This window comes from Oncorhynchus tshawytscha, linkage group LG07 (genome assembly GCF_018296145.1).
Source record: "Oncorhynchus tshawytscha isolate Ot180627B linkage group LG07, Otsh_v2.0, whole genome shotgun sequence".
NCBI lineage: Eukaryota > Metazoa > Chordata > Actinopteri > Salmoniformes > Salmonidae > Oncorhynchus > Oncorhynchus tshawytscha.
The window spans coordinates 5,135,911-5,163,252 of record NC_056435.1 but is presented as its reverse complement, the minus strand read 5'-3'; the positions used below and the strand labels follow the sequence as shown (position 1 = coordinate 5,163,252).

Below are 27,342 nucleotides of genomic sequence, written 5' to 3'. Positions count from 1 at the left end.
TAATACCATTCATATTTACATTTTGGGCTTTTTTGATCACACGCTAGAGTGTACGTTGTATAGTAATGACTGTTGAAAAGCTGGAGATTATTCTCCAAGCCTAAATTACAGAGGAGGTGTCGAATTGAATTGTATCGCAGATGCTTTTCTATGAGAAATTCAGTGCATGGCCACAAATTAAATCAAGGCATAGGAAGGTAAAAAATATTGCAACTGGGAATAGGTTCATCAGTGCCACTTTCGGAATTGGAAATGGTAGGTTTTAAAGACACAATTTTAGTTTCCTCCAAACCACCTGGGCTTCAAACTGAGAATCATTTAATGAGACAACTGCTTCCTGTTTCTATTTCAGTTAGGGTCATAGGAGGAGAGGACTTACCAAAGGTCTCCACTCAGGCTTTGAAGCAGCAGTATGAGAAGACGATAGAACAGGCCACGCCGGGCAAGCAAATTAAGGTAATGATGAAGTCTGTTTATCTACATGGCCATTATAGTGTGTCTATAGACGATGCCATGATATCAACATCAAAGCAGGGGAATTCACTTTGAGGGTAGTGTGTACTGAGTAAATTGGATGACGTGAGAATTTTGTGTAAAAACAAACATATTCAGAGATCTCATTATCTGCTTAAATCTACTCTACGCTTTTTTCTGCTATACTGTCCTCTTTTCCATTTCTCTCACTTCATATTCTGACTGCAACTATCACTGTCCTTCTTTCCATCAATCATTAAACCATAGATTGATCTGGATTACAACCAGTTTCAATGGGCACCGGTAAACCAGTCCTCCTCAGCAGCAGCTAGCTATGAAAGTTCCTCCACTGTTAAACAGTTATCCAGAGCTTCAGCAGCAACGAGCTATGAAACCTCATCCACTATGAGGACAGGGGCCGTCTCCTCATCTACCGCTGCCTCAGTCTCATCCACTATGAGGACAGGTGCTGTCTCCTCATCTACCGCTGCCTCAGCCTCATCCACTATGAGGACAGGGGCTGTCTCCTCATCTACCGCTGCCTCAGCCTCATCCACTATGAGGACAGGGGCCGTCTCCTCATCTACCGCTGCCTCAGTCTCATCCACTATGAGGACAGGGCTGTCTCCTCATCTACCGCTGCCTCAGCCTCATCCACTATGAGGACAGGGGCTGTCTCCTCATCTACCGTTGGCTCAGCCTCATCCACTATGAGGACAGGGGCTGTCTCCTCATCTACCGTTGGCTCAGCCTCATCCACTATGAGGACAGGGGCTGTCTCTTCCTCTACCGCTGCCTCAGCCTCATCCATGGATTATGAGACCATGGAGCACTTCCCTCCTCCACCCGCTGAACTAATGCCCCAGGAGGTCCCCGAGTGCTGTGACTCTCTCCCGCCTCAGGAGCAACCTGGCCAACAGAGATACATATTCAACAAGGAGCAGTACTCCAAGCAGAGGAACCTCAATGAGCTGAAGCGCCTGTACAAGCACATGCACCCAGAGGTTCGGAGGACCATGGAGAAGGACTACTTCACCGACGTCACTGAGATCGAGCAGGCACAGCTGGATAGTGAAGATGAGATGACCGGGGAAGTCCAGCAGGCTTGCTATGTGTTTGAGAACAGTGGTGGGGATGAATGTATGAGCCCTGAGGGAGATTACCTGGAGTGGGACGAGATCCTTAAAGGGGAGGTGCAGTCCATGCGCTGGATGTTTGAGAATAAGCCGCTGGATACCATTAAAGATGACACCCCAGATGAGGATGATGAAGTGAAGAACATTGCTGAGCAGGAAATCATTGCAGGAAGTGATGTCAAATACACAGCCTGGATGTTTGAGACCCAGCCCATGGATGCGCTGCGTGCAGACACCCCAGACTCCACCGTACAGACAGGGAAATTGACCGAGCTGGCAAGAGGAGACGTACGAACAGCCACATATCTTTTTGAGACCCAGCCACTGGATTGTCTGAATAAAATCTACCAGGAGGATGAGCAAGCCTTGGAGGTTGTCTTCACTAAAGATATTACAGGAGGGGACGTGAAAACAGCCAGGTATCTGTTTGAAACTCAACACTTGGATTCCCTCAGCCACACAGAGACCATTGAGGAGAGCCACTTCTTGAACCTGAAGTCAGAGCTTGAGGAGATCAAAGGGGAAGTGAAGACAACCACGCGGATGTTTGAGACCCAGCCCATGTGTGTCATCAGGGGCAACTCTGGAAATATACTGGAGATCACCGCCATCCGCAGGGAGGAGATGGAGAAAGGAGACGTGAAGACCTCCCGCTGGCTCTTTGAGACCCAGCCTCTGGACATGATCAACAAAGACCCTGCCAAGGTGAAGCTGATCTGTGGAGTCTCCATGGAGGACAACTCGCAGGGAGACGTGAACCGGGGGAGGTGGCTGTTCGAGACAAAGACACTGGACTCCATTAAAGACGAGGAATGGCAAAGCATCAGGCAAAAGGAGGAGATTATTGGAGCTGATGTGCGGAAGCACTGCCTGGTTTTTGAGACACAGCAGATGGATACTCTGAAAGACAATGCCAATGCCAGACATTTACTCTCAGAGGCGATTGTAGGAGGTGATGTGCGATCAGCAAAACATCTGTTTGAGACAGTGCCAATGGAGAACCTGAAGGATCTGGCTGAAGTAGGGAAACTTCAGAAGATGGTTGCGTCCGAGGAGGAGAAGGGTGATGTTAGACATCAGAAGTGGGTTTTTGAAAGTCAACCACTTGAAAACATAAGGGAGGAGAAGAAGGAAATGACACGCTCTATAAACCTTGAAGAAATTGATAAGGGCGACGTCACAAATCACAAGGAAAGATTTGAAACCTTGGATTTAAGCAGATGTGAGGGGGCACAGAGAATTCAAGTTGAAGGTGTTACCAGTGGGTCTGTGAAATCAAACAAAGTTCTTTTTGAATCCACCCCGATGTATGCCATGCAAGACAGCGAGGGACACTACCACGAGGTGAAAACCGTGCGACGTGAGGAGATAGTAAAAGGAGATGTTCGCAGCTGCAGGTGGATGTTTGAAACACGTCCTATCGATGGGTTTGACGAAAGTAGCAATAAATTCCAGATTATAAAAGGTATATCAAAGGAGGAGATTGAATCGGGCGATGTCAAGACAGCCAAGTGGTTATTTGAAACTCAACCCCTCGATGGTATTAAACATTTCAGCAACACTGAAGAAAATGAAACTAAGACAAAGGAGAGTGTTGAAATTGAGAAGGGTGACGTGAAAACCTGCAGGTGGCTGTTCGAGACTCAACCAATGGATAATCTGTATGAGAAAGCAGATAAGGTGAGGAATGAGACTGAGGTTGAGGAGGTCAACAAAGGGGACGTCAAAACATGCACATGGCTCTTTGAGACTCAGAACCTCGATAACATCTGTGACCATTCCGAGTCTGAATCAGAGACCGTTCTCAAAACCTGCACTGTCAAACAAGAGGACGTCCAAGGCAAAGATGTGCATCACGCTCGCTTCCTCTTTGAGACAGAGAACCTGGAGAACCTCACAGGGGAGGAGAGTGGTGCCTTCAGGAGGGTGACTAAGATTGATGTCCAGTCTGGAGATGTGTCCAGGATGAAGTTTCTCTTTCAGAATCAGTCTTCCGACATCATGACCTCAACCTCATCTGAAACAATGCATAAGCTGAAGACCCTTACGGCGGAGGAAATTCAGAAAGGAAATGTGGTGAACAACACGTGGCTTTTTGAAAACCAACCTATAGACACTATCCGCGAGGATACAGAGGAAGCCAAGGATACTCGCACCGTAACCGATGTGCAGGGGGGAAACGTTGGTCAAGGACGCTTCGTTTTTGAGACTTACTCTCTCGATAAAATCCAGGAGGAGTCCACCGAGACTGAAATTTCAAAACTCCAGACCATCATCAGGGACGATATAGAGAAAGGGGATGTGAAAAGCTACACCATGATGTTTGAAAATCAGCCACTGTATGCAATCTGTGACAAAGAGGGCCACTACCATGAAGTAACCACTATGACAAAGGAAGAAATCATGAGAGGAGACGTGGTGGGGGCCCGGTGGTTATTTGAGACAAAACCTCTGGATTCAATAAGGGACACAGACGATGTCTATGTCATCAAATCTGTCACTGAGGAGGACGTCCAGAAAGGTGATGTCAGCACGGCCAGGTGGAGGTTCGAAACACAACCTCTTGATGAAATCGCTGAGGACATGAAAGTGTTGACTAAAACAGTTGACGATATCCAGGGTGGTGATGTGAAGACAAACAAACACCTTTTTGAGACAGATGAACTGTCCCAGAAGTATGTTAGAACTGTTAGCGTGAGTGAGATCCAAAAAGGGGACGTCAGGACTGCCTCGTGGATGTTTGAAACACACAGCATCGATAAGATCCATGGCGAGGGCTCAGAATATGATGAAATGGAGACCGTGACAAAAGAAGAAGTGATGAAAGGAGATGTCAAGCAGTCTGTGTGGCTCTTTGAAAAACAGCCGCTTGACAGCATTAAAGAGTCTGACGGAACAGAGACTGTTGTCACCCGGGAGGAGATCCCACAAGCAGATGTAAAGACAACAACATGGCTTTTTGAAACCACTCCTTTAACCAAATTTAATGAGAACAGTGTAGAAAGAACTGAAATAATGGGGAAGAGCATCAAAGAGACCCTTGAAGAGCTGTATTGTCAGAAAATGGTTGACTCACAAGGGATTCTCATTGAGACGGATGAGATCGGAGATGTCAGAATGGCAAAATACAGACTCATGAACCAAAATGCTCCAGAAATCCAGAAGGAGGAGGTGATCAGAGGGGATCTGAACAACATCATGATGAACCTCCTAAACAGACGAGAAATGACAGAGAAAGGGATAGTCATAGACCAGGACGAGAGAGGCAACATCAACACAACAGTAAAACAGCTATTCAACCAAGAAAAGGGATTCAATGTTGAGAAGGAGGAAATCCTCAGAGGCGACATTCAAGAGGCCATCAACAACCTACTGAAGGAGGAGGGCTCCTCAAAACGTGGAATTCTGATTCAAGAAGATGAAAAGGGAGATGTGAGAATGACGATATACTCCCTCCTCAATAAGGAAGACGGTGGTGGCATTGAGAAGGAGGATATCATCAAAGGCAATGTCAGTAGGACCCTTCACAGTCTCTTGTCCAACCCAGGGTCAGAGGAATCTAAAAGGATAAGGGTGGAAGACACGGAGAGGGGTAACGTTAGCTTTTACTCCACCTGTATTGAATCTGGGGCACTGGATTACCTCAAACAACTCCAGTTTGAACCTAATGAGGAACAAGAACAGGCGCAGAAGGAACGTATCATTGGCGGCGACGTTATGGAAGCCAAAATGACACTAAGGAAGAATCAACAGCAGATTGAACGCACAGTAGCTGAGGACGATATTGTCCCTGGTGATGTCAACAACACTGTGAAGGTGTTCATGATGGAACCTGCTCTCTTGCTGGACAACCTGCAGAAAGAGGAAATTGTCAAGGGAGATCTGAGGGCGGCCCTGGACTCACTGACCAAAACTATTAGCAAGAGAGTCGTGATAGAGAAAGAAGAAGTGGTGAAAGGGGACCTGCACACCACTCTGAGGTCTTTGGAGGAGGCTCAAAACCAAGCCAAGGAAATGGAAAAGCCAGAAATTGTCCGAGGTGATATCCGAGGAGCCCTCCAATCATTAGAGAAGTCTGCGACCACCAAGACTGAGGTAACTGTTGAGGATTTAGTGCCCGGCGATATCAAAGGCACCTTGAAATCCCTAGAAGAGGCTAAGCAGGCAGTGAAAGAGATGGAAAAGGAGGAGATTGTAAAGGGAGACATTCATATTGCGCTGAAGGGTTTGCATGAGGCCTCGAGTGAAAAAAAGCTTTACCAGCACCAAGTGAGTGAACAGGGGGACGTGAGAGGCACAATACAGCTGTTACTAGAACCATCCACATCCCCCCGAATGCAACGCAGGGGAAGCACTGAGGGAGATGTGAAGACCTCCATAAAATGCCTCTACGAAGGGCAGGGGCAGGACCAAGATGAGGAGCAATCACAGATGGAGAAGGAGGAGGTGATAAAGGGAGATGTTAAAGGAGCGATAAAGAATCTGATGCAGAGAAAAGAATATTCCAATCGGAAAGTACGAAAGTATCCTCCCAGGAAAGCTCCCAGAGCTCATGTGAAAAATCCATTACCCACACAGCAAGTGATGGACCATGAATACTCAGATGTGGCTAAGAATGAGAACGTCACAGTCAATCTAGCCCCTGCTGTGAAAAACCTGTCTCAGAGTCAGAGCAGTAAATCACAGGACACCACACAAAAGCACACTGGGACGTACACCGAGAACAAATCAGTGAAGAGCAGCAGGACCCTCACCCAAGAGGAACACTCTATGACAACACAGGTACAAACAGTCAATATTTTGGAGGCCTCACAGCAGGAACATGTAAAAGAACAGACTGAAGTTAAAGAACAGACACAGAGTGTGAAACTGAAAATGCAACCTCCTCCTAAGCACATGATCATAAAGAAGAAAAAACAGACCAATCAGACGACTGATAATACATCAATGAATCAGATGACAGAGATTAAAGCAGCCAATCAGATGACTGTGAATCAATCATCCAATCAGATGACTGTGAAAAAAGCAGCCAATCAGATGACTGAGAATAAAGCAGCGAATCAGAAGATTGTGAATAAATCAGCCAATCACATGACTGAGAATAAAGCAGCCAATCAGATGATTGTGAATAAATCAGCCAATCACATGACTGAAAATAAAGCATCCAATCAGATGAGTGTGAATAAATCAGCCAATCATATGACTGAAAATAAAGCATCCAATCAGATGAGTGTGAATAAATCAGCCAATCATATGAATGAGAATAAAGCAGCCTCAGACATAAGTGTGATGAAAGAAACACAGAGAGAAACACAAGTCTCAGACATGAACGTGACCACACAGGTCAAAACAGTCAATATGTCTGAGTCCTCACAGCAGACACATGTTAAAGAACAGGCTGTGAAACAGAAAATACCACCACCCCCTAAACCCATCTTCATAAACAAGAAAAACATGACTAATCAGATAACTGATAATACATCAACGAATCAGATGAAGGAGATTAAAGCAGCCAATCACATAACTGAGAATGAAGCAGCCTCAGACATAAATGTGATGAAAGAAAGACAAAGCACATCTCAAACTAATATTGTTTCAAAACAAACACAGGAAACAAAAACAATGAAACAGTTGCAAACAACAGTGACAGAGCAAAAGACTGTCACACAAAAACACAACGTCAAAAATCTGAATACAAATTTCCGGAACCTGGACATGAAGGGAAAAGGTATGCTAAAGAAAGGGGCGCCTGAGATTTATTTCCCACCTCCTCCCACGTCTCCGCCTCCACCATCTGAGTCTGAGATGTCTCTTCCTCCCCCGCCCTCACCAGTGGCAGGCTGCCCAATGTCCCTGTCAAGCCGTAGCCCAATGTTTCCCACATCCCGTCCCCTGATTATGAGACAGGACAGTGACCTTCCGCCTCCACCTCCTCCACCCCCAGTAGAATGTGGGGAGCCTGACTTTTTCTCTTCTCCCCCACCCCCACCATCCGTGGCAGGGCAAGACTTTCTTCCTCCACCGCCCTCACAGCAAGAGTTAAACTCAATACCACACCAAGTGCCTACACCACCACCTGGAAAGCCATTTAAATCTAGGCCTTTATTCAAAATCCCAAAACCTGAGCCACCCAAGCAACCAATACTGGTCAAACCAAAATGGCAGAAAAAGCCAGCAGCACCACCACCAACTCCTCCACCTCCTCAACCAATGACGGTTCAAACAGAACATAAAGAGGAAGGAGTAGTCCAGGAAGTCAAAAGTGAAATCAGTTGTAAACAGGAAGAAAATACAAATAGTACCAACACACAGGTTCAATCTGATTCGACAGTGTCCATGACTAAAATCCTTTCACCAATCCCAGTGGCAAAACCACCACAGGAAGTGTTGCCACGACCACCTAAAAAGGTATTCATCCCTCCAATCAAAATACCCCCACCTGCAGAACCTGCACCAGTGTCAAAACCTAAACCATATGCCCGTAAATTCAAAACCCCACTGATGCTGGCAGAGGAAAGGTATCGTGTGCAAAGAGAGGAGGCTGAGAGAAACAAGTCACAAGACACAACTCCCGCCACTTCACGAGTCACATCTCCCACCTCTCCTCCAACTAACATGATGCAGATGATGGGCTCAACCAATGTTGCAAATGAACAACACTCACTTGCACACAAAACAGAGCAGTCAAAAGTGACCTCAGAGGTAACACATGAACAGGCTGAGGAAACTCAGTCTAAAAGCAAAGTACGCACAGCATCACAAGAGCCGCCCATGAAGAAAGCTCTATCACATATCCCCCTGAGCAAACCGTTGATCTCCATGGTAAATAAGAAATCAAACTCTGAAACTGGAAATATTTCCTCAGATAAGAAACACATTACCACTGATCAGTCCTCGATGGCCTCTTCTGGGAAAGAACTCGCCTCATCTGTTGCCACCAGAAAACATCAGTCTGTTTCCTTGGGCAAGCATCAGTCTATTTCAGTCCCTGCTGCTCACCCTCACCATGAGTCCAACATTAAAGTCCAATCTGGCTCTAATGTGATTTCGTCCTCAGTAGCTGAGCAGCAGAGTGGTATGAATGCTAGCTCACGGTCTATCATCTCCACTCAGAGTATTGTCCAGGAAAATGTACATCTTCAAACCCAATCCGCCGTCACATCCGAAGCAGAGGATGCAAAGAATACTAACGCCTTACTCACACAGGAAGTAAAAAAAATTCCATCTCAGCCCACCAAAATCAAAATTCCAAAAGTGACACCAAATTTCAAGGTGAGAACAGTGAAGTTGCCAACAGAGAAGAAGGAGGAGAAAAGCGAGGTGGTGGAAAAAGATCAACGAGCAGTGAAAAACAAATTACATGTACATCAAACGGGTATGGAGACTATTTCTAAGAGTGAGACCAGAGTAGTTCAGGAGAGCACCCAGATGGCCACCAGTAGCTCAGCAAAAAATGACGTAAAGTTGGAGATGAATGTGACACAGGAGAAAGCTGAGGAGGTTGAGAAAACTGCAGTTGCCAAGGAAACAAAGCTGGAAAGTCAAATGAAGACAAAGGCAAAGCAGAAAGGCATTAAAGTCCCTTTGCCCAAAGAGCCAAAGCTAGTTCCCATGCCAGTAGCTCAGGCTCCAGGGCACTGCCACATATCTGTCTCCCATAGTCAACAGAGCATGCAGGAACATCACATTCAGAAGCAGGAGCAAGTCATTGTTAATGCGAGAGTAGTTCAACAGAGCTTCCAGAAACAGGAACAGCAGGTTCGCACACAGAAGCAGCAGGTCAAGTCTTTCCAACAACAAGGAGAAGTAAGCAAAATGCAGCAGCATCAAGAGAGGTCGAAGGCAGAGTCAACGGATGTCTGCGTGAACATTGCAGGGAAGGCAGCAGCACAGACAGAAGCAGCTCAATCGATGGCGGAAAGCTCAGCTCAATCAGTGGAGGAGAGCACAGATTCAGAGAAATGTGTAATGGTACAGAAGCTGCTATTTAACATTAAGCAGCTTCATCCAGGGAAAATGGATTCAAACTCAGTGAGGACAATACTTAGTGGGGTCCCTGACTGGTTGATGAGGGCGGAGGAAACGCGTGATTTAACACAAGTTGCTGTTCAGCAGAATAAGAAGAAGCTTACAGAGATCATTTTCCGTGTGAGAAACCTAGCACAAGCAAAACTTGTATTCTTAGAAGAACACATGGCAGCCACGGCAAAACAGGAAAGTGAACCGGCACCTGCATCATCACCTGCACAACCACCTGCACCACAACCTACACCACCACCTGCATCATCACCTGCACCACCACCTGCACCAGCACTGGAAAAGAAAGGATTTGGAGGAGCAACAGCCAAAATATCTAAAATAAGCATTGGCTCGTCAAGAGTCGAAACCCATAAGAAAGTGGTTGAGGAGAGGAAGATTTCTCATGAGAGCAAAAAGCCAGAGCTGACTGAAGTAAAAGGTCCTGATCCCAGAGTTCCCTCTCCCATGCTTGCAACGCGAACACCTTCACCTACCTTCATAAGCATTGAATCAGTGAGGAGAACAAACTCACCCCTCACAGTGACACCCTCACCTCCTCTGTCATACAGGTCTGGTGCCACCCCAACCCCACCACCTCCCCCTCCCCGCACCCCTACCTCTCGGTTCTGTAGGGCCACACCCTCTCCCACCTTGAGCCGCTCAGAAAAGCTAGCCAAGTTGAAGGACACCACTGCGAAGCTCTCTAGGGGCATGACCCCTCCCCCACCCATGCCTGAGTTTCTGACCACAGAGCAAGCCTCTGACAGAGAGGATTCCCCAGCGCTGATTGAACCTGAGATCCACATGCAGACACAGGAGATGGAGACTGGGACGACGACTCCGGATGTGGCTGATATGGTTGACTCCATGATGACTGTCAGAGACAAAAAGTTCTTCTTTGAGGAAGCTCAGAAGGCAGAGGTGAGCAGGACATACATGCGGAAGGACCCCATTGAAATCCCGGAGCGCCTGGGTCCAGAGGATCTAGAGGAAGTTCCTGAGGGTGTGAATATAGACATAATGAAAGAGGATCTCCCTAGGCTTGATCTGTCAAAGCTGGTCAATCAATTTGAATCCCCACAACCAAAGCTGTACATCAGAAAAGATCCCATCATCATCACGGATAGACTGGGAAGTGACACTGAAGATCCAGAGGCAGACCCCAAAACGCCAAAAACCGGTGAAACACCTGCCTTCAACATCAAGGCCATCAAGAATGCCTTTGACTTGGGTGATCGTAATGCTCTCAAAGAAGTGAGGGAGAAACAAGAGGAGAGAGAGAGGAGAGAATCAGAATCTGCCGAACCAACGGGGCACTCCAAAACAAAGTCCGTCACTGAGGAGTTCTCTGGCATGGATGAATTTGGCACCGTAACAAGAGGGGTGAGAAGCGAGACCAGCATGCACTCTGAGAGCCACATGACCCGCCCCCTCCCTCCCTCCTATGCCGACGTGGTGAAAGGGACGGTTGAAGAGATGGCAGTTCCTGTGGAGGCCGCCACCGAGGACCTACTGAAGAGCTTCCACCAGTCCTGGGCCGAAAGCGAGAGTGTGTTCCAGAATCTGGGATTCAGTGTCTCAGAACAGAGGACATCACAGATCGTAACACACCAGCAGGAGACTGTCGTGACGGGTAAAGCAACGCGTGGAGCATGAGGGGAGACTAATAGAGAGTGATGGTGTGTTTAACATATTTTTGGTGTGAAAGTAAAAAGCTATTAACAGTACCTTCAAATTCAGCATTAAAGTTTTGCATCTGCACTGTTTTTAATGATGCATTTCCCCTTTGTTGCTCTTCTTCTTTATTCTTATCTGACAGACACTAACACTTCTAAAGCATAATGAATCTAATGGGTACTGGCAGTCTGTTTAGAATGCATTAAAACACAGCAAGAGAGCACCTCATGATGTGCTTGTCTACAGGGGGGTGGTTTTGTTGATGCCTAAGATATAAAGCTGCTTTTGCAAAAAGCAGTGATGGGAAGTTATGGATTCATGTTTTCATGCTTGTGTGAGGATGCGGTTGTATATTTCTAATTATAAACTGGGTGGGTCGAGCCATAAATGCTGATTGGCTGATGGCCGTGGTATTTCAGACCGTATACCACAGGTATGACAAAATATTTATTTTTACTGCTCTAATTACGTTGGTAACCAGTTTATAATAGCAATAAGGCACCTCGGGGGCTGCGTAGTGCCTAAAAACAGCCCTTAGTCGTGGTATATTGGTCATATACCACACCTCCTCGGACCGTATGCTTAAGTATAGAATAAACATGTATATTCCATAAAAAAGTAACAAGTTATATGATCATTCTGATTTGGATTTAAAGCTGCAATATGTAACTTTTTGGGGGACCCGACCAAAGTCACATAGAAATGTGAGTTATAGATATGTCATTCTCATTGAAAGCAAGTCTAAGAAGCGGTAGATCTGTTCTATCTGTGTTTTACAATGCTTCCATTTCTTAAGTTTCGTTTTTGAGTCTTTCACTTTTGGTTTTGTACACCATCTTCAAACAGCTGAAAATACAAAAATACATATTTTTAGATATGTAAAATATATTTCACAGCGGTTTAGATGGTACAATGATTCACTACACTAAATTCAATTGTTTTGTCACTAAAAATCTAATTAGGCGAACTATTCGAATTTTAGCAACCAGGAAATGGCGGCGCGATTTCTGCACAGTGTACCTTTAAATCTAAATTGAAATGATCTAAACATGAACTACAATTTATAATGGACTCATATAGTATAATATAAAGTCTTCATGAGCACTACATACAGTGGGGTCCTAAATTATTGACACCCTTAATAAATATGAGCAATAATGACTGATGACTAATAAACAATTAAAATACCGAGCTAATGTATATTGTATGTGACATTTTATGGGGAAATTATATTATTTTATACTAATACAATTGCTCAGAGATAGAGATTTTATTGAATAAGTCACATACATAAAAATAAAAAAATCTTATAAATAAAGTAGTCAAAAGTTGAGTATTTGTTCCCATATTCCGAACACGTGACTCTACAAACTTGTTGGATGCATTTGCCTAATTACATAGTTTTGGTTGTGTTTCAGATTATTTTGTGGCCAATAGTAATGAGCGGTAAATCATGTATTGTACTGTATCACAACCATCCGTGATCGGGAGTCCCATAGGATGGCGCACAATTGGCACAGCGTCGTCTGGGTTAGGGGAGGGTTTTGCCGGGGTAGGCCGTCATTGTGAAACTAATTTGCCTGATTTGCCTAGTTAAAAATAAAGGTTTAAAAAATGGTAGACTCTGTCACCTTTTCTATAACCCTTTATAGAGTATGGAATTAACAGATTTGTGAAGCATCTGTGTAGTGCTTGGCAAGATGTTACTGTATGTATGCTATATAAAGCCTTCATAATTTGTAGTTTGTTTCAAGTGGGAACCATTTTTTTTGTGATTTCATAAATTACTTACAGTCCAGTAGGTTTCGTAATAATGACAAATGATTAACTAATAGTATTGTCGCTTTGTTTGTTTTTACTGAAAAGGTCCATAAAAGAAGGCACTAACGCCATCTTTCTCTTGCAGAAAATTCGAGTTCCAGAGTCCGAACTGTGTACGGTGTGTCGGAAGAGGGTGTATCCGATGGAGTGTCTGATCGCAGACAAACACAATTTCCATAAAAGCTGCTTCCGCTGTGAGCACTGCAGTGGCAAACTAAGGTAAACCACAAACTTCGACTTATAACCAGTACAAATTAACAACTATCTTATTTCAAATGTTGTGTCTGAATAGTTACAACATTTGTCTTTCTCAGCCTTGGCAACTACGCCTCTCTCCATGGACGAATGTACTGCAAGCCCCACTTCAAACAACTGTTCAAGTCCAAAGGAAATTATGACGAAGGATTCGGACAGAAGCCTCACAAAGACCTTTGGAGTGCTAAAAATCAAGAGTATTCCATTGAAAATGAAAAGACTAAGCTAAAATCACCGTCCCCTGAAAAACTAGATTCCAGAAATTCCACAGCCAGGAGCAGTGTCAGTTCGACAAAGATAGAGGTACCACCTCCACAGGAAAAGGAAGTGAGCAAATCACAGGATGAAAACAAAAAGCCCACTAGTAAGATTGCGGTTGTATGGCCCCCTCAGAATGATTCTCCCAAGAAAGTGTTCATGATGGAGGACGAAGTGAAGCTGGTTAAACCCTCATGGCCCCCCCAGGATAGCTCTCCACAGACTGACACCGATGCCCATAAAAGCCAGATCAATGAACCTTCTTTAAATGATAGCCCTGCTATAAAAACACAAAATTGTTCTCAAGAAACTGCATGGGAAAGTGCCGTTGTAACTGTAGAAACTCCAGCAGAGAAGAAGGCTTTGACCACCCCTGTAGACCTAGTAGAGGTACCAGAGAGTACTCCCACCCATGAACCCCCAAGAGACGGTGGCATAGAGGTAGCTGGGAAAGTGGAAGCCAATGTGGAAGTGACACGCGAGGTGAACGAGGAAGGAGGTGTGGAAAGTGGGAATGTGACAGATAAAGATGAAAAGGAAAGTGGAGAGAAGGTAGAGGATGTGAGAGTAAATGGGCATAGCGGGGAGGCTGAGGCAGAGAACCCTTATAAAGAGGAGAAGGAGAAACTCGAGAAAGTAAATGGGAGTGAGGAGGTTAAGGTCAAGGTCACAGTGATAGATGGTGAGGCATCAGGTGAGCCAGCAGTAAACGCAAACTCCAACAACAACAATAACGGACTATTATTATTTGACCATGAACCAATGTTCAAAATGCTTGATGACTACAAAACGGGGGAAAGAGATTTAATACTTCAGTCCGCAGAACCAGCTGCTGCCGAAAGCGATTTTAAGGAGGGCATATTCGGGGATGAAGAACTAAAATGGATGCCAACCGACGTTCTAGAAATGGCACAGAGGGATGACGCTTTTGTGCCAATGGGTGCCAAATGTATGGAGGCCACAGACGACAGTCTAGATGAACATGTCTTCACTGAGGCGACTCAGAGTACATTTTCTTTTGAAGCGGAACCAAAGATTAGCACCTCTAGCTTCCTGGAGGACATTTTTGCTGGGCTCGATAACAGTTCCATCCTCCTGTCTGATTTCAAGTCTGACCTCTTCAGTGAGTCTGTCAGTGAGAGGCCCTTGGTGTCATCTCTGGACGACCTTTTGGATTTTGGAATGGAGTCAAGAAGAAACACAGATAAACCCAAAGACGGGCGGAAAGGGGATGAACCGCTTGACAGCTTTGCCATGAAGGATGTCTGTGCACAGGGGATAAGCAACATGCTGTGGAAAGATGATTATGACTCGCTGTCAGTGGAGGAACAAATCAAGAGGAACAGATATTATGACGATGACGACAGTGACAACTCCTAAATCTGATAACATTTCATCCATATTTTCTAGCACTCAATTAGTTAATTCTGTCCTCATACAATCCCTAATTTCATTTCTGTCCGTGGAGAGAAGAATCAAGCTAATATCACAACTTCCCTATAACTATTTTTGTACTGTGTTTTGGCAATGATATCGATGCTCTTTATTACAATATCTTGATTTGATCTTGCTGTTTAAAAGCACCTGGTGTGCCGTTTTTAAAAATTATAAAGGGATTTTCTGTTTCATGTTTTTCTGTATACATTGATTCTGATATTTTAAAATCATCAAAACAGAACATATTCATATTTTGCAATACATTCATTATAATTTCTTGCTACAGTATAATGGTTTTCGATTTGCTTGGTTTGTTGGAATGAATGTCTGTGAGGTTTAATCTTCTGAGTCTGATTAAAGATGATTTACTTTTCCTATTCTGTTGTTTCTACATTAGTAATGTAGTTATTATTAAAGACTTGACATGTTCCTGGTACATTACATTTTAATCAGTGGGGGAAGAGATACTAAGGTAAACATTGTGTGTAGAGGTGTAGTTTGGTCTACGGTCTGTATGGTTGGCCAGCTGAGATCTCTTAAGTTCGAGCCATATTTAATTTCCATTGAGGGAACCAGCGGGTTGTAGGAGGAATACAGATTTTAACATGCACAGTGCCTTCAGAAAGAATTCATACCCCTTGACTTATTCCACATTTTGTTGTATTACAGCCTGAATTCAATAAAAATATATATATATATATATATATATATATATATATATATATATTTGTCTCACTCATCTACACACACTACTAATGACAAAGTGAAAACATGTTTTAGAAATGTTTGCTAATTTATTGAAAATGAAATACAAAAATATCTAATTTACATAAGTATTCATACCCCTGAGTCAATAAATGTTAGAATCACCTTTGGCAGTGATTACACCTGTGAGTCTTTTGGGGTAAGTCTCTAAGAGCTTTGCACACCTGGATTGTACAATATTTGCCCATTATTCTTTTTAAAATTCTTCAAGCTCCATCAAGTTGATTGTTGATATTGCTAGACAGCCATTTATAAGTCTCGCCATAGATTTTCAAGCCGATTTAAGTCAAAACTGTAACTAGGCCGCTCGGGAACATTCAATGACATCTTGGTAAGCAACTCCAGTGTAGATTTGGCCATGAGTTTTTAGGTTATTGTCCTGCTGAATGGTGAATTTGACTCCCAGTGTCTGTTGGAAAGCAAATTTAAACTGTTTTTTTCTCTAAGATTTTGCCTGAGTTTATAGATGTTTCTTTTTAGATATTCTAGATATTCTGTTTCTTTTCATCCTAAAATGCTCTTTAGTCCTTGCCGATGACAAGCATACCCATTACATGATGCAGCCACCAGCATGCTAGCATGCTGGAAAATATGAAGAGCGGTACTCAGTGATGTGTTGTGTTGGATTTGCACCAAACATAGCGCTTTGTATTCAGGACAAAAAGTTTTAAAAATGCCACATTTTTTTGCAGTATTACTTTAGTGCCTTATTGAAAACAGGATGTTTTGGAATATGTTTTATTCAGTACAGACTTCCTTCTTTTCACTCTGTCATTTAGGTTAGTATTGCGGAGTAACTACAATGTTGTTGATCCATCCTCAGTTTTCTCATATCACAACCATTAAACTCTGTCACTGTTTTAAAATCACCATTGGTCTCATGGTGAAATCCTTCCTCTCTGGCAACTGAGTTAGGAAGGACGCCTGTGACTTTGTAATGACTGGGTGTATCGATACACCACCCAAAGCCTGATTAATAACTTCACCGCACACAAAGGGATATTCAGCGTCTGTTTACACATCTACCAAATCGGTGCCCTTCTTTGCAAAGCATTTAAAATCCTCCCTGCTCTTTGTGATTGAATCTGTCCTTGAAATTCACTACTTGATTGAGGGACCTTAAAGATAATTGTATGTGTCAGGGTACAGAGATGGGGTAGTCATTCAAAAATCATGCTACCCACTACTATTGAACACGGAATGAGTCCCTGCAACTTATTATGCGATTTGTTAAGCACATTTTACATTCTGAACTTATTAAGGCTTGCCATAATGAAGAGGTTGAATACTTGACTAACATTTCAGCTTCACATTTTTTATTGATTGCAAAACGTTTCTACAAGCAAAATTACACTTTGACATTATGGTATATCAATTTTAATATTCAGGCTGTAACACAACAAAATGTGGAAAATGTTAAGGGGTGTGAATACTTTCTGAAGGCACTTTAGGGCTCTGTCACCCTAACATAGCATGGCCTCACTGTGAAGTCGAGTCATGAGTTAATTTAGCCTAAAATTGTCTAATTCCAATTGTCTGTTATGAGTAGCATCATATCCATGCAAACTCTACAAAAATACACATTAGCCTACCTCAAACTTCTCTGTTTCTGCAGTGCAATTCCTTGAAGCCTTCGGTCATGAATTGCAAATGTGTTTAGTGGCAATGTCAGTCAACCTTGCTAAAGAAAGTAGAATCCTCACTTCCAGACAGATTGATTGGCTAGTATTCATTTCGCAAATAATCCTGATTGGACAGCTCTCTTGTCAGCTGCAGTACCGCATACAGTCACTATCATGTCTCCCCCACTCCTTTCTTGCGGTGAGATCAGATGCAGAGCCCAGCGCAGGACGGACACAGTTTCAGCACCTCTTGTCTTGGTGGGATGTAGACAACTAGACCGGTAGGTTCAAATGCTTTGTAAACTGAATCCTATTGCTGCTATTTGTGTTTGTCCAGTGGCGACAGCCCGCAACAGTTTACTGAACACTTGGTACAAGCTTTCGTCGTCATTCAGCCTTTTTATTTCGTGCATGCGACTACTTTGTGGTTAGAATAGAATCGTTGTATAGTGACAGTGCAAACCATTCGGTCGCTGCTTCTTTGTGTTTAGAAATACATCCTCGTTCGCTATTGTCCTATTGGCTTTGCCCTCTGATGCACCGTCCGCGACTCCAAAGGAATGTTCTGTATTGAAGAGTGCGTCTCACATTAGCAGTGATGCTGCGATGTTTTGTGGTCCAGAATTGTCGGCAGATTTGATGTAAACTACGGCTTTGATGCAAAGCGATCCAAATAGCTATGAGTTGAAACCCTTGTATTGCTGCGCTTGAAGTAAATTGCGCAAGGCTAGCCTACATGTTTATGTCATTTTGAACTTCATGTCATATTGCTGTTTGTTGATATAGTCTATCATACTGAGCACATGCCTCGGGAACCAGTCCACTAGCACTTACTGTATGTCATCCACATACTACAGGGCGTTCAGCATAGGGACATACATTAATATACAACTACTCTTTTAAATACCACACATAGGCTACACTAACAGGATATTTTACTCAGAATCTCCCTCATCAAATGGGAACCTATAAGCCCTGGGAGGCAAGGATTCATCGTATTCAAAGCATAAACACATTAATTATGAATGGTTTCTTAATATCGACTTTGCATAGACAAACTATATAAAAGTATATTCACTTTTTACGTATTGATTTTCATATTACGTTTTGGTGATAGCATCTGTTTTTTGACATGATGGTGCACCAGCCACATCACACTATTTAGATGAAAATGTAATTGCTATACTTGGAAAAAGCCTTTAATTCCATCATAGGGGAGTAGAGGATGAACAGTGTTGATAGAGGCATCTGTTTGCAGTAAGTAGGTTCAATGCACTTGTTCTACCACAATGACCTTGCACATACAAAGCCAATAACTGCATGTGGACAACAAACGTTACATACCCAACAGTAGGTCGTTGATTTGTTTACTGTGCAGGACTAGAGTATCACCACTGTTTACCATTTAGGTGTAGTATACACAAGCATGACAACGTAAATCAAAGCAAGACTGAACCTCCACGGTTTATAGAACTGTTGATTGTAGCCATTAGGGCATAGTGACCATTTAAACTGCAGCGTCTTGTCATTCTGTGAACAGTGTGTCTAAACCTCGGGAAATCTATTGGCAGAGACTTATTCTGACAGTGCCTTTGTGGGGCGAAACGCCATAGATCTCACGCCGTAGGCTTTTTCACTGTGCGACTGATCCTCTTTTGGAATTACACTGCTGCTTGAACTTGCTACATTAATACTTTTCACACACTTGCTTGTCAGAAAGTAATGCTGCAGCAAGAAGTATAGTCCGTCTTGTGTTAGCGCAGCCTCTCTCTGTCTCTCGACCTTACAGTGCCTGGTCGCTAATTCCCCTGGTCCTGCCAAAATTCCCTAATTTAAACCTGCGTTCTGGCATCCTACCAGTAACTGATATTTTATGGGTGAAAAAAATGTCCCATTTCATTTCAAACATCCTCAGTGCCCCTTTTATCTAATTTGACAAGAAAGGCAGCAGTTGAATCTCAATTAAACAATGACATATCAAAACGGGTATCTTAGACAGATGGAAGAACAATGAAGGTTGTGGAAGAGAAGAGAGAGAGGAGGGGTCTTTATATGTACAAGGGATTGAGATGCTGAATTGGTTTGATCCCATCTAAACACTGTCATATTGACTGATCTCAATAATATCACACTCCTCACAATTGCCTATTCTTCTCTACTGCATTGAAAGATTACGGTTCCTTCAATAGAAATCATGGGCTATAATCAAAGCGAAAGCGTCTTGTTTCTCCTGGCTGTACCCTACAGAGTCTATGTTCACGTTTGCATTACCTTAGATATAGATCGATAGTAAGCCAATACAGAAAGTAGCCATGTGCTGTCAGCAGGCCGTGCATCGGTCAAGTGTAATAGGAACCCAATAAAAGCCTTGGATGCACTTTATCTTACGTTAACAGCGGCGGTCGACGGGAAGCAACGATTTGCCTTATTAAGGAAACATCCTGTGCATTTGTTTAGAAGCACTGATTCCCGTCAAATCTATTGCAATATTGAACGTGTACCGATCCAGGTCATATCACAAACCCTCTTATCTTTAAATAGCTACTTATCTTTTACCGTCATGTCCCGTTGACACTGGCGAGGAGAAGCGCCACTGTACCCTGTGTATTAACTCTCTGAGGGGCATTTGATTGCGTGTTTATGGCCCTTCTCTCCACTGGCTATTTGCTTAAGATTCATTGTATGCGTTGTTCCATTCGTGTAGGGAACATGTAGGTCTACATTTAGGATGTATTTGACTTGAGAAATTGATCCTTTGAAATAAACACTTCAGAACAATGCAACAGTGTACCGCCACAGTTCTAATGGAATGGAATATTGAATGCTCTTTTACCCACAGGGATAATAAAATATCCAAGTGCTACATATTCTTAATTACACTTGTGTGCTGTGGTGGAATGATATTTATAAGAATCTACAAGGTTAATAGTTAATTCAGGAGATAAACACTATGTGACAGTGATGGATGGCATCGATAAGAGAGCAATATAAATGTGGATTGCAAAATAGCATATTACGCTGTTCCCAGGTCATGTGCACTTCAGCGTTTGTTTGTTTTCTTTCATATCAAAACAATTTAAAAGGAAAATCTGTGTCGCGGTAAACTTTTTAAGTATTTTTTTTTCTCAGGGGAATATTTCTGTCTTTCAAGTCTAGCCGGCCTGAGCTTGTCAAATGCCTATCTTCTTTCGTCCAAACAGAGTCCGCTTGAAACAGCTGCCATTTTATTAACACCCTGTGGATGTGTGTATATTGGGTCAGTATTTGGGATTGTTTTAGTTGAAGGCCTTTTAAAAGCCTGCTATATGGCAGGTTGGTTTAGTAAGGGGCCTAGCAGGAGCATAAACTCTCCCTGTAAAGTGCCTTCCACTGTTTACAATAAATACAGTTTACCCCTTACATATGAATTAATATGACTTAGAGTGTCATATATTTTACTATTCTATTCCTGTCCCCATTGGAGAAAACTTTTTGGTTCCAGGTAGCACTCTTTTGGGAAAGGGTTCTACATGGAAACCAACAGGCCTCTACCTGGAACCAAAAAGGGTTCTTCAAAATGTTCTCCTATGAGTATAGCTGTAGAACCCTTTTAGGTTTTAAAATAGCACCTTTTTATCTAAGACTTTACCTGTAGTCTGTTGGCTATATATTATTTGTGTGACCACATTTTTGTGGGACTATATTCTGCCTAAAGCAATAGTTCACTTGTTTTACCAAAATACTCTATGTGTTTCTGCTGGTAATGTCAATTGTGTTGGTATAGCATGCATAAAAGGCACTAGTCTTGTGTAGTGTTAATATGAACCACAGTACAGCTATAATACAATTCCTCACATTTCCATTAGTGATTTTCAATCTCCAAGCGTCTCCAACGTTTTCATGCTGATGTGATTTGACCTGTGCTGTCCTCCTCTATACAGAGTCACTAACAAATGCAACTGTACATTTCATCCGTCTCACTCAATGCTCGGCCTTGATCATCTTTGTCATTGCCATCCAGAGTTTTTTGGATCACTAGATAATCCCTTTAGCTATGACAGTAACACATGGCTCCCATCCTGCTTGTGCTTTCCAAGGCCCAAATGTGACAGCAGCACACAGTCAGTCAACCACAGTGACACCATTTTAATGTTTGATTTGATTTGACTCATGCATAAAATAGGCGAGCTAGATACATTTGTTGATGTTTAGCAGACACTTATCCAGAGCGACTTACAGTAAGCAGTTAGTGCATACAATTTCGTACTGGTCCCCCGTGGGAATCAAACCCACAACCCTGGCGTTGCAAGCTTCATGCTCTGCCAACTGAGCCACAAAGGACCACAACACTGTGTTGTATACCAAAGTGCATGCAACACCAGTGATTAGGAAGGTACAGACTCAAATTGATTGTGTTGTACAGTATGTGAATGGTTGTTTTATCAGTGATTTAAGCAAAGCCAAGCTATAGACACAAGCATAGTCCACCATATTTGTTTACAAGAATGGCAAATGGCCCTGTATGGCAAACACAGCGTTGTTATCCTCCGTAAGCATTCTAATGGCAGACGTCCACATTCATTCTCTGTGAAACAATTGAATAGCGTGTGATGTGATGTGAACGTGTCGGAGCGGAGCCAAGCGGCTGTCACGCCAAAAATCACAAACACATCCGAGGTTGACGAGGTGAGCTACCGCCATCTGAAGAAATGTGATGTCTAATGAACGCAGCGACACAAACTCAGTCCATTAGCTTTCCCAGTATAATCCAACGGCTGATTATGTGGGGGAGCTAAAACTGTGAACTTGCAGTTGCAGTCTTCCTTTAAGTGCTTTAGACAGTATGTGAGGACCTTTAGGACAAAGGTTCCTCTTTAACACGTCCTTGGAGAGAGTAGAGCTGGTATCACGGTGTTCGGCAGCCAATCTGGGACAAGAGATAAAGAGGAGGCAAGCGCACCACGATTCCACCCCATCAGCAGCATCAGCAGCCGCAGCCCACTTTGTTTTCTGCAGCCCTGCCTCCACCCCAGCTGGGACTGAACGCCGACTCTGGTCCGCGCTCTGCGGTGTCGGTGTGTGGATCTACAGTACATGAGCAGCCTACTGAGCATAGGCCACCGCACCATTGTTAGCTGTGAGAAGGGAAGAGCTCCAAGCTCTGAGAGTGTCTCATGGGTCTCGGGTATAATTTGGTTCTGCTGAAGGGCCTTTGTTGGTTTGCCAACCTGGCCACTGGAGGCGGACGGCTCCCAGCCTCCCTGGTCAAGTGGATGATTGGATTTGCGCTGCAGTAGTCATACAAGAGAGGGGCTTCAGGGGGACGGGCGGTCCCCTCGCTGCCTACTTGTGTTAAACTTTGGCAAGTTCCCTTTTTCCAACAATAGTAGTTGTTGAATCTGCTCCTATATTTCCATTATGTAGAAGCTGTTATGTCCCACCCACACCACATACATTATGTCTCTGGTCCGGTGCCATTTAGAAGGGGAGGGGGGGGTCGGGCTCAGTTTTTTTAATCCCCCTAGAACACAGCATGACTCCGAACTCATGATGGGCCTGGGTTAGAGGTTGAGAGACTGAGAGAAAGGGAGGATGAGGAAGAGGAGGCTTGGTCCATACACGTAACTTTGCCTATCTGAAGCCATGTACAGACGACGATAGCCCCCAGATGTCACATTGAAGGATTATGGCTTGTTGGAAGGACATGCTACATTTAGATGGGACAAGGTAACCTTGTTCACATTGTTCATTCTAGTCTGTTTCCACGCTGTGAGTCTGTGAATAAAACAATATTACAGCTCAATGGACTACAATGTTCCATTTGAATACTCATTTGTTCACTCCAATAGGCTATGTACTACACAGGAGGTTGGTGGCACCTTTATTGGGGAGGATGGGCAAGTGCTAATGGCTGGAGCGGGATAGGTGGAAAGGTATCAACAACATCAAACACATGGTTTCTTTGTGTTTGATGCCATTCCATTCGCTCCGTTCCAGCCATTATTATGATCCGTCCTCCCCTCAGCAGCCTCCAGCAGCCTCAAACACATTGTTTATACAGTATATAGAATGGAGTAGACCTAACAGTATTTTTTTTATTGCAAACAGTAATTAGATACAGACCACGCATGTTTCAGTTTTCCTCTGAGATCTGCATGTCAATTTGACATTTGCCTTCCTCTCAGAATTATGCCTCTCAAATTGATTTTGAAGGGAGGCAGGTTTAATATGGAACTATCTGATCCCTGGCTTATCCCGATGGTCACATGACCTACTAGTACTAGGGGATTTAAACACTCTATGAATCAGAGGTGCTCTTTAAAGGCTTTGACTGACTTTGAAATGAACCAAAAAATTGAAGATCACTTAAAAAAAACTCACACATTGACTCATCTCATTTGCTCCACTAGACTCCACTAGACCAGTCTTCTGTGAGAAAGAAAATTAATAAAATATTTATTAGGGATCCATTAGTTCCTGCCAAGGCAGCAGCTACTCTTCCTGGGGTTTATTATGGATCCCCATTAGTTCCTGCCAAGGCAGCAGCTACTCTTGCTGGGATCCCAACACATTAAGGCACTTACATCACACATAAAACAAAAGATAAAACAGTACATCATAAAACATTACATATCTACAATACAAAAGGTATAATAGGGTGTAATTTCCCCCAGGGCAGGTGCCTAGGAGCCTTGCACTGAGCGCACACCGAGCAGGAGGAAACATAAACCCTCACGTCCTTGGCCAAAGTGGACCACCATTACTTCCCACTAGGCTTCGCACCGTCCTACCCATGCCCGGATGACCAGAGGAGGGGGACGTGTGAGCCCACCAGATCAATCTGTCACGAACATCAAACAGAACGTACACCCATCCAGCTGGACACTGAGGTGGAGTAGGCTCTGAACGTGACGCCCGCTCGATGTCCGCATCAACCTCCCATACCACCGGTGCCACCATACAAGAGGCCGGAAGTATGGGAGTGGGATCGATGGACCGCTCCTCTGCATCATACAATCGTGACAGTGCGTCCACCTTAGTGTTCTGGGAACCCGATCTATATGACATCGTAAACTGAAACCGGGTGAAAAACATAGCCCACCTTGCCTGGGGAGGGTTCAATCTCCTCACCGCCCGGATGTACTCTAGATTACGGTGGTCAGTCCAGATGAGAAAATGGTGTTTAGCCCCCTCAAGCCAATGTCTCCACACCTTCAGAGCCCTGACGACAGCCAACAACTCCCGGTCCCCCAAGTCATAGTTTCGCTCCGCCGGGCTGAGCTTCCTCGAAAAGAAAACACAGGGGCAGAGCTTCGGTGGCGTACCCAAACGCTGTGAAAGCACGGCTCCAATCCCAGCCTCGGACGCGTCCACCTCCATTATGAATTCCAAAGAGGGATCCGGATGGGCCAGCACGGGAGCTGAGGTAAACAGAGCCTTCAGGTGACAAAAAGCTCTGTCCGCCTCATCTGTCCACTGCAAGCGCAACGGACCCCCCTTCAGCAGTGAGGTAATGGGAGCAGCCACCTGCCCAAAACCCTGGTTAAAAGTCTGCTGGAGCATTCTTCAACCCGTACGGCATGATGGGGTACTCATAATGGCCTGATGTGGTACTAAATGCTGTCTTCCACTCATCTCCGTCCTGGATACGCACCAAGTTATACGTGCTCCTGAGATCCAGTTTTGTGTAGAAGCGTGCCCCGTGAAATGACTCAATCGCCATGGCGATGAGAGGTAGCGGGTAACTGTACCCCACTGTAATGGAATTTAGACCTTTATATTCAATGCACGGGCGCTGACCTCCCTCCTTCTTCTTCACAAAAAAGAAACTTGAGGAGGCAGGTGACGTGGAGAGCCGAATGTACCCCTGCCCCAGAGATTCAGAGACATATGTTTCCATAGCCACCATCTCCTCCTGTGACAGGGGATACACGTGACTCCTGGGAAGTGCCACGTCTACCAGGAGATTTATCGCACCATCCCCTCGTCGATGAGGTGGTAATTGAGTCGCCTTCTTATTACAAAAGGTGATAGCCAAATCGGCATATTCTGAGGGAATGCGCACAGTGGAGACTTGGTCTGGACTCTCCACCGTTGTACCACCTATGGAGACTCCTACACACCTGCCTGAGCACTTTTCTGACCACCCCTTCAGAGCCCTCTGTTGCCACGAAATCTTGGGGTTGTGACGGGCCAACCAGGGTATCCCCAGCACCACGGGAAACGCAGGTGAATCAATAAGAAGAGACTAATTCTCTCCCCATGACCCCCCTGCGTAACCATGTCCAGTGGAGCCGTGGCCTCCCTGATTAGCCCTGACCCTAATGGTCGGCTATCCAAAGAGTGCACTGGGAAAGGCTGATCAACCTGAACAAGAGGGATCCCTAGACTAGAAGCAAAACCACGGTCAATAAAATTCCCTGCTGCGCCTGAATCTACTAGCGCCTTACCCTGGGAATGAGGGGCCAACTCAGGAAAAGCAATCAACACATACATGTGAGCAACAGGGGACTCTGGGTGAGTCTGGTGCCTACTCACCTGGGGTGCCAGAACAGTGCCCTGCCCGTCGTCTCGACTCCCAGAAAAGCTCCTCCTGTACCGGTCAGCGGTGTGCCCCCACCAACAACATCTGGCACAGGAAAGAGCTCCTCCTCCTGTCGCCCTCGCTGCAGCACTTCCGAGCTCCATAGGTGTTGGAGCAGAGGTGCTGGGGGATGAAACGGACAAAGCCCGATCCGGACGTCCGCTAGTGGCCAGCAAGTTGTCCAGCCGAATAGACATGTCCACTAGCTGGTCCAAGGTGAGGGTGGTATCTCTACAGGCTAGTTCCCTACGGATGTCCTCACGCAAACTACACCTATAGTGATCGATCAAGGCCCTGTCATTCCATCCCGCAACGGTCGGCCAAGGTCCGGAACTCCAGGGCGAAGTCCTGCGCACCCCTTACATTACACATTACACTGGAGCCAGGTGACGCATGAGAGGGTTGTGGGGGTGGTTGCAGTGTGGCCGGTGGAGGAAGGCCACCTCTCTCCCACCTGTCCATCATCGCCATCACCTTTTCCATTGCCGTTCCCAGACGCTGCAGTACGGCTGTATGTTGTTACACGCGCTCCTCCATTAATGTAGGGAGAGCCTCTGCTCCTGATGACTCCATCAAGCTGGTGCGGGATTCTGTTGCGTGCATACTGAAGGTAGGTGAGGAATCAAACGCAGGAGAGCAGAAATGTCAGTGTAGCGTGTAACTTTTAATCAGGTCCGGTGACGGCTAGTAGGTCAGTGACGCCGACCGCCGAGCCGCGCCCGAACAGGGAGCGGAGCCACCTTTGTTGGAAGTCGTGACAGGGGCATATTCAGGGAGGGAGTCAGACTCCCCAGCTACAATTTTGACCCAAAAATGGTTTATTTTGGTACCACTCTGTCCTGTAGATATATTTACAGCACGGTACTGGCTTGCCTCATTTTGACTGTTTTCCAAGTAGTTCATTTTACCAAGGATATAAATTCCCTAAGGTGAAGCTAAAATGTGTACATTTAGCTCTATATCCAAGCATTTTGGATTTGAGATCATACCCAGGGCTGGATTACCGAACGGGCATGCAAGGCACGTGCCTTGTGGCCCCTGATTTCCAGGGGGCCCCTAACCAAGTAATGTTTTTGTTTTTGGGGGTTGTGTGCCTCCTGGAGGTAACGTTGTATATGTTAGGAAAATGTGTAGAATTGCAGGAAATTTGCTGGAGGCCGGTGCCCCGGGGCCTCAAATGCAGTAGCCCGGCCCTGATCCAACATCTCTCCATTACCAATAAACAGGGGAAGTTTGCATTTTTTTGGGGGGGGGTGTATAATCTTTGTTCTTTTGTAACTTTCTCACTCATCATTATTCATGATTATCCATATTC

The 27,342-nt window shown here is 44.6% G+C and overlaps 2 protein-coding genes across 2 annotated transcripts in view; both read left to right on the top strand.

Moving 5' to 3' along the window:
* The window catches only part of LOC112255141 (xin actin-binding repeat-containing protein 2), a 52,153-nt gene extending 38,478 nt beyond the window's left edge, over positions 1-13,675 (top strand). The window contains exons 7-11 of the mRNA XM_042323959.1: positions 353-456; positions 742-859; positions 1,276-11,262; positions 13,213-13,346; positions 13,442-13,675. Of these exons, the coding sequence (XP_042179893.1) occupies positions 353-456; positions 742-859; positions 1,276-11,262; positions 13,213-13,307 (10,304 nt within the window). The 3' untranslated portion in view covers positions 13,308-13,346; positions 13,442-13,675. The remainder of the gene's footprint in view (positions 1-352; positions 457-741; positions 860-1,275; positions 11,263-13,212; positions 13,347-13,441) is intronic.
* A 3,153-nt stretch (positions 13,676-16,828) lies between these two features.
* Positions 16,829-27,342, top strand: part of LOC112253722 (beta-1,3-galactosyltransferase 1-like) — a 115,905-nt gene continuing 105,391 nt past the window's right edge. The window contains exon 1 of the mRNA XM_024425683.2: positions 16,829-17,745. The gene's annotated coding sequence lies outside the window, so the exon portion shown is untranslated. The remainder of the gene's footprint in view (positions 17,746-27,342) is intronic.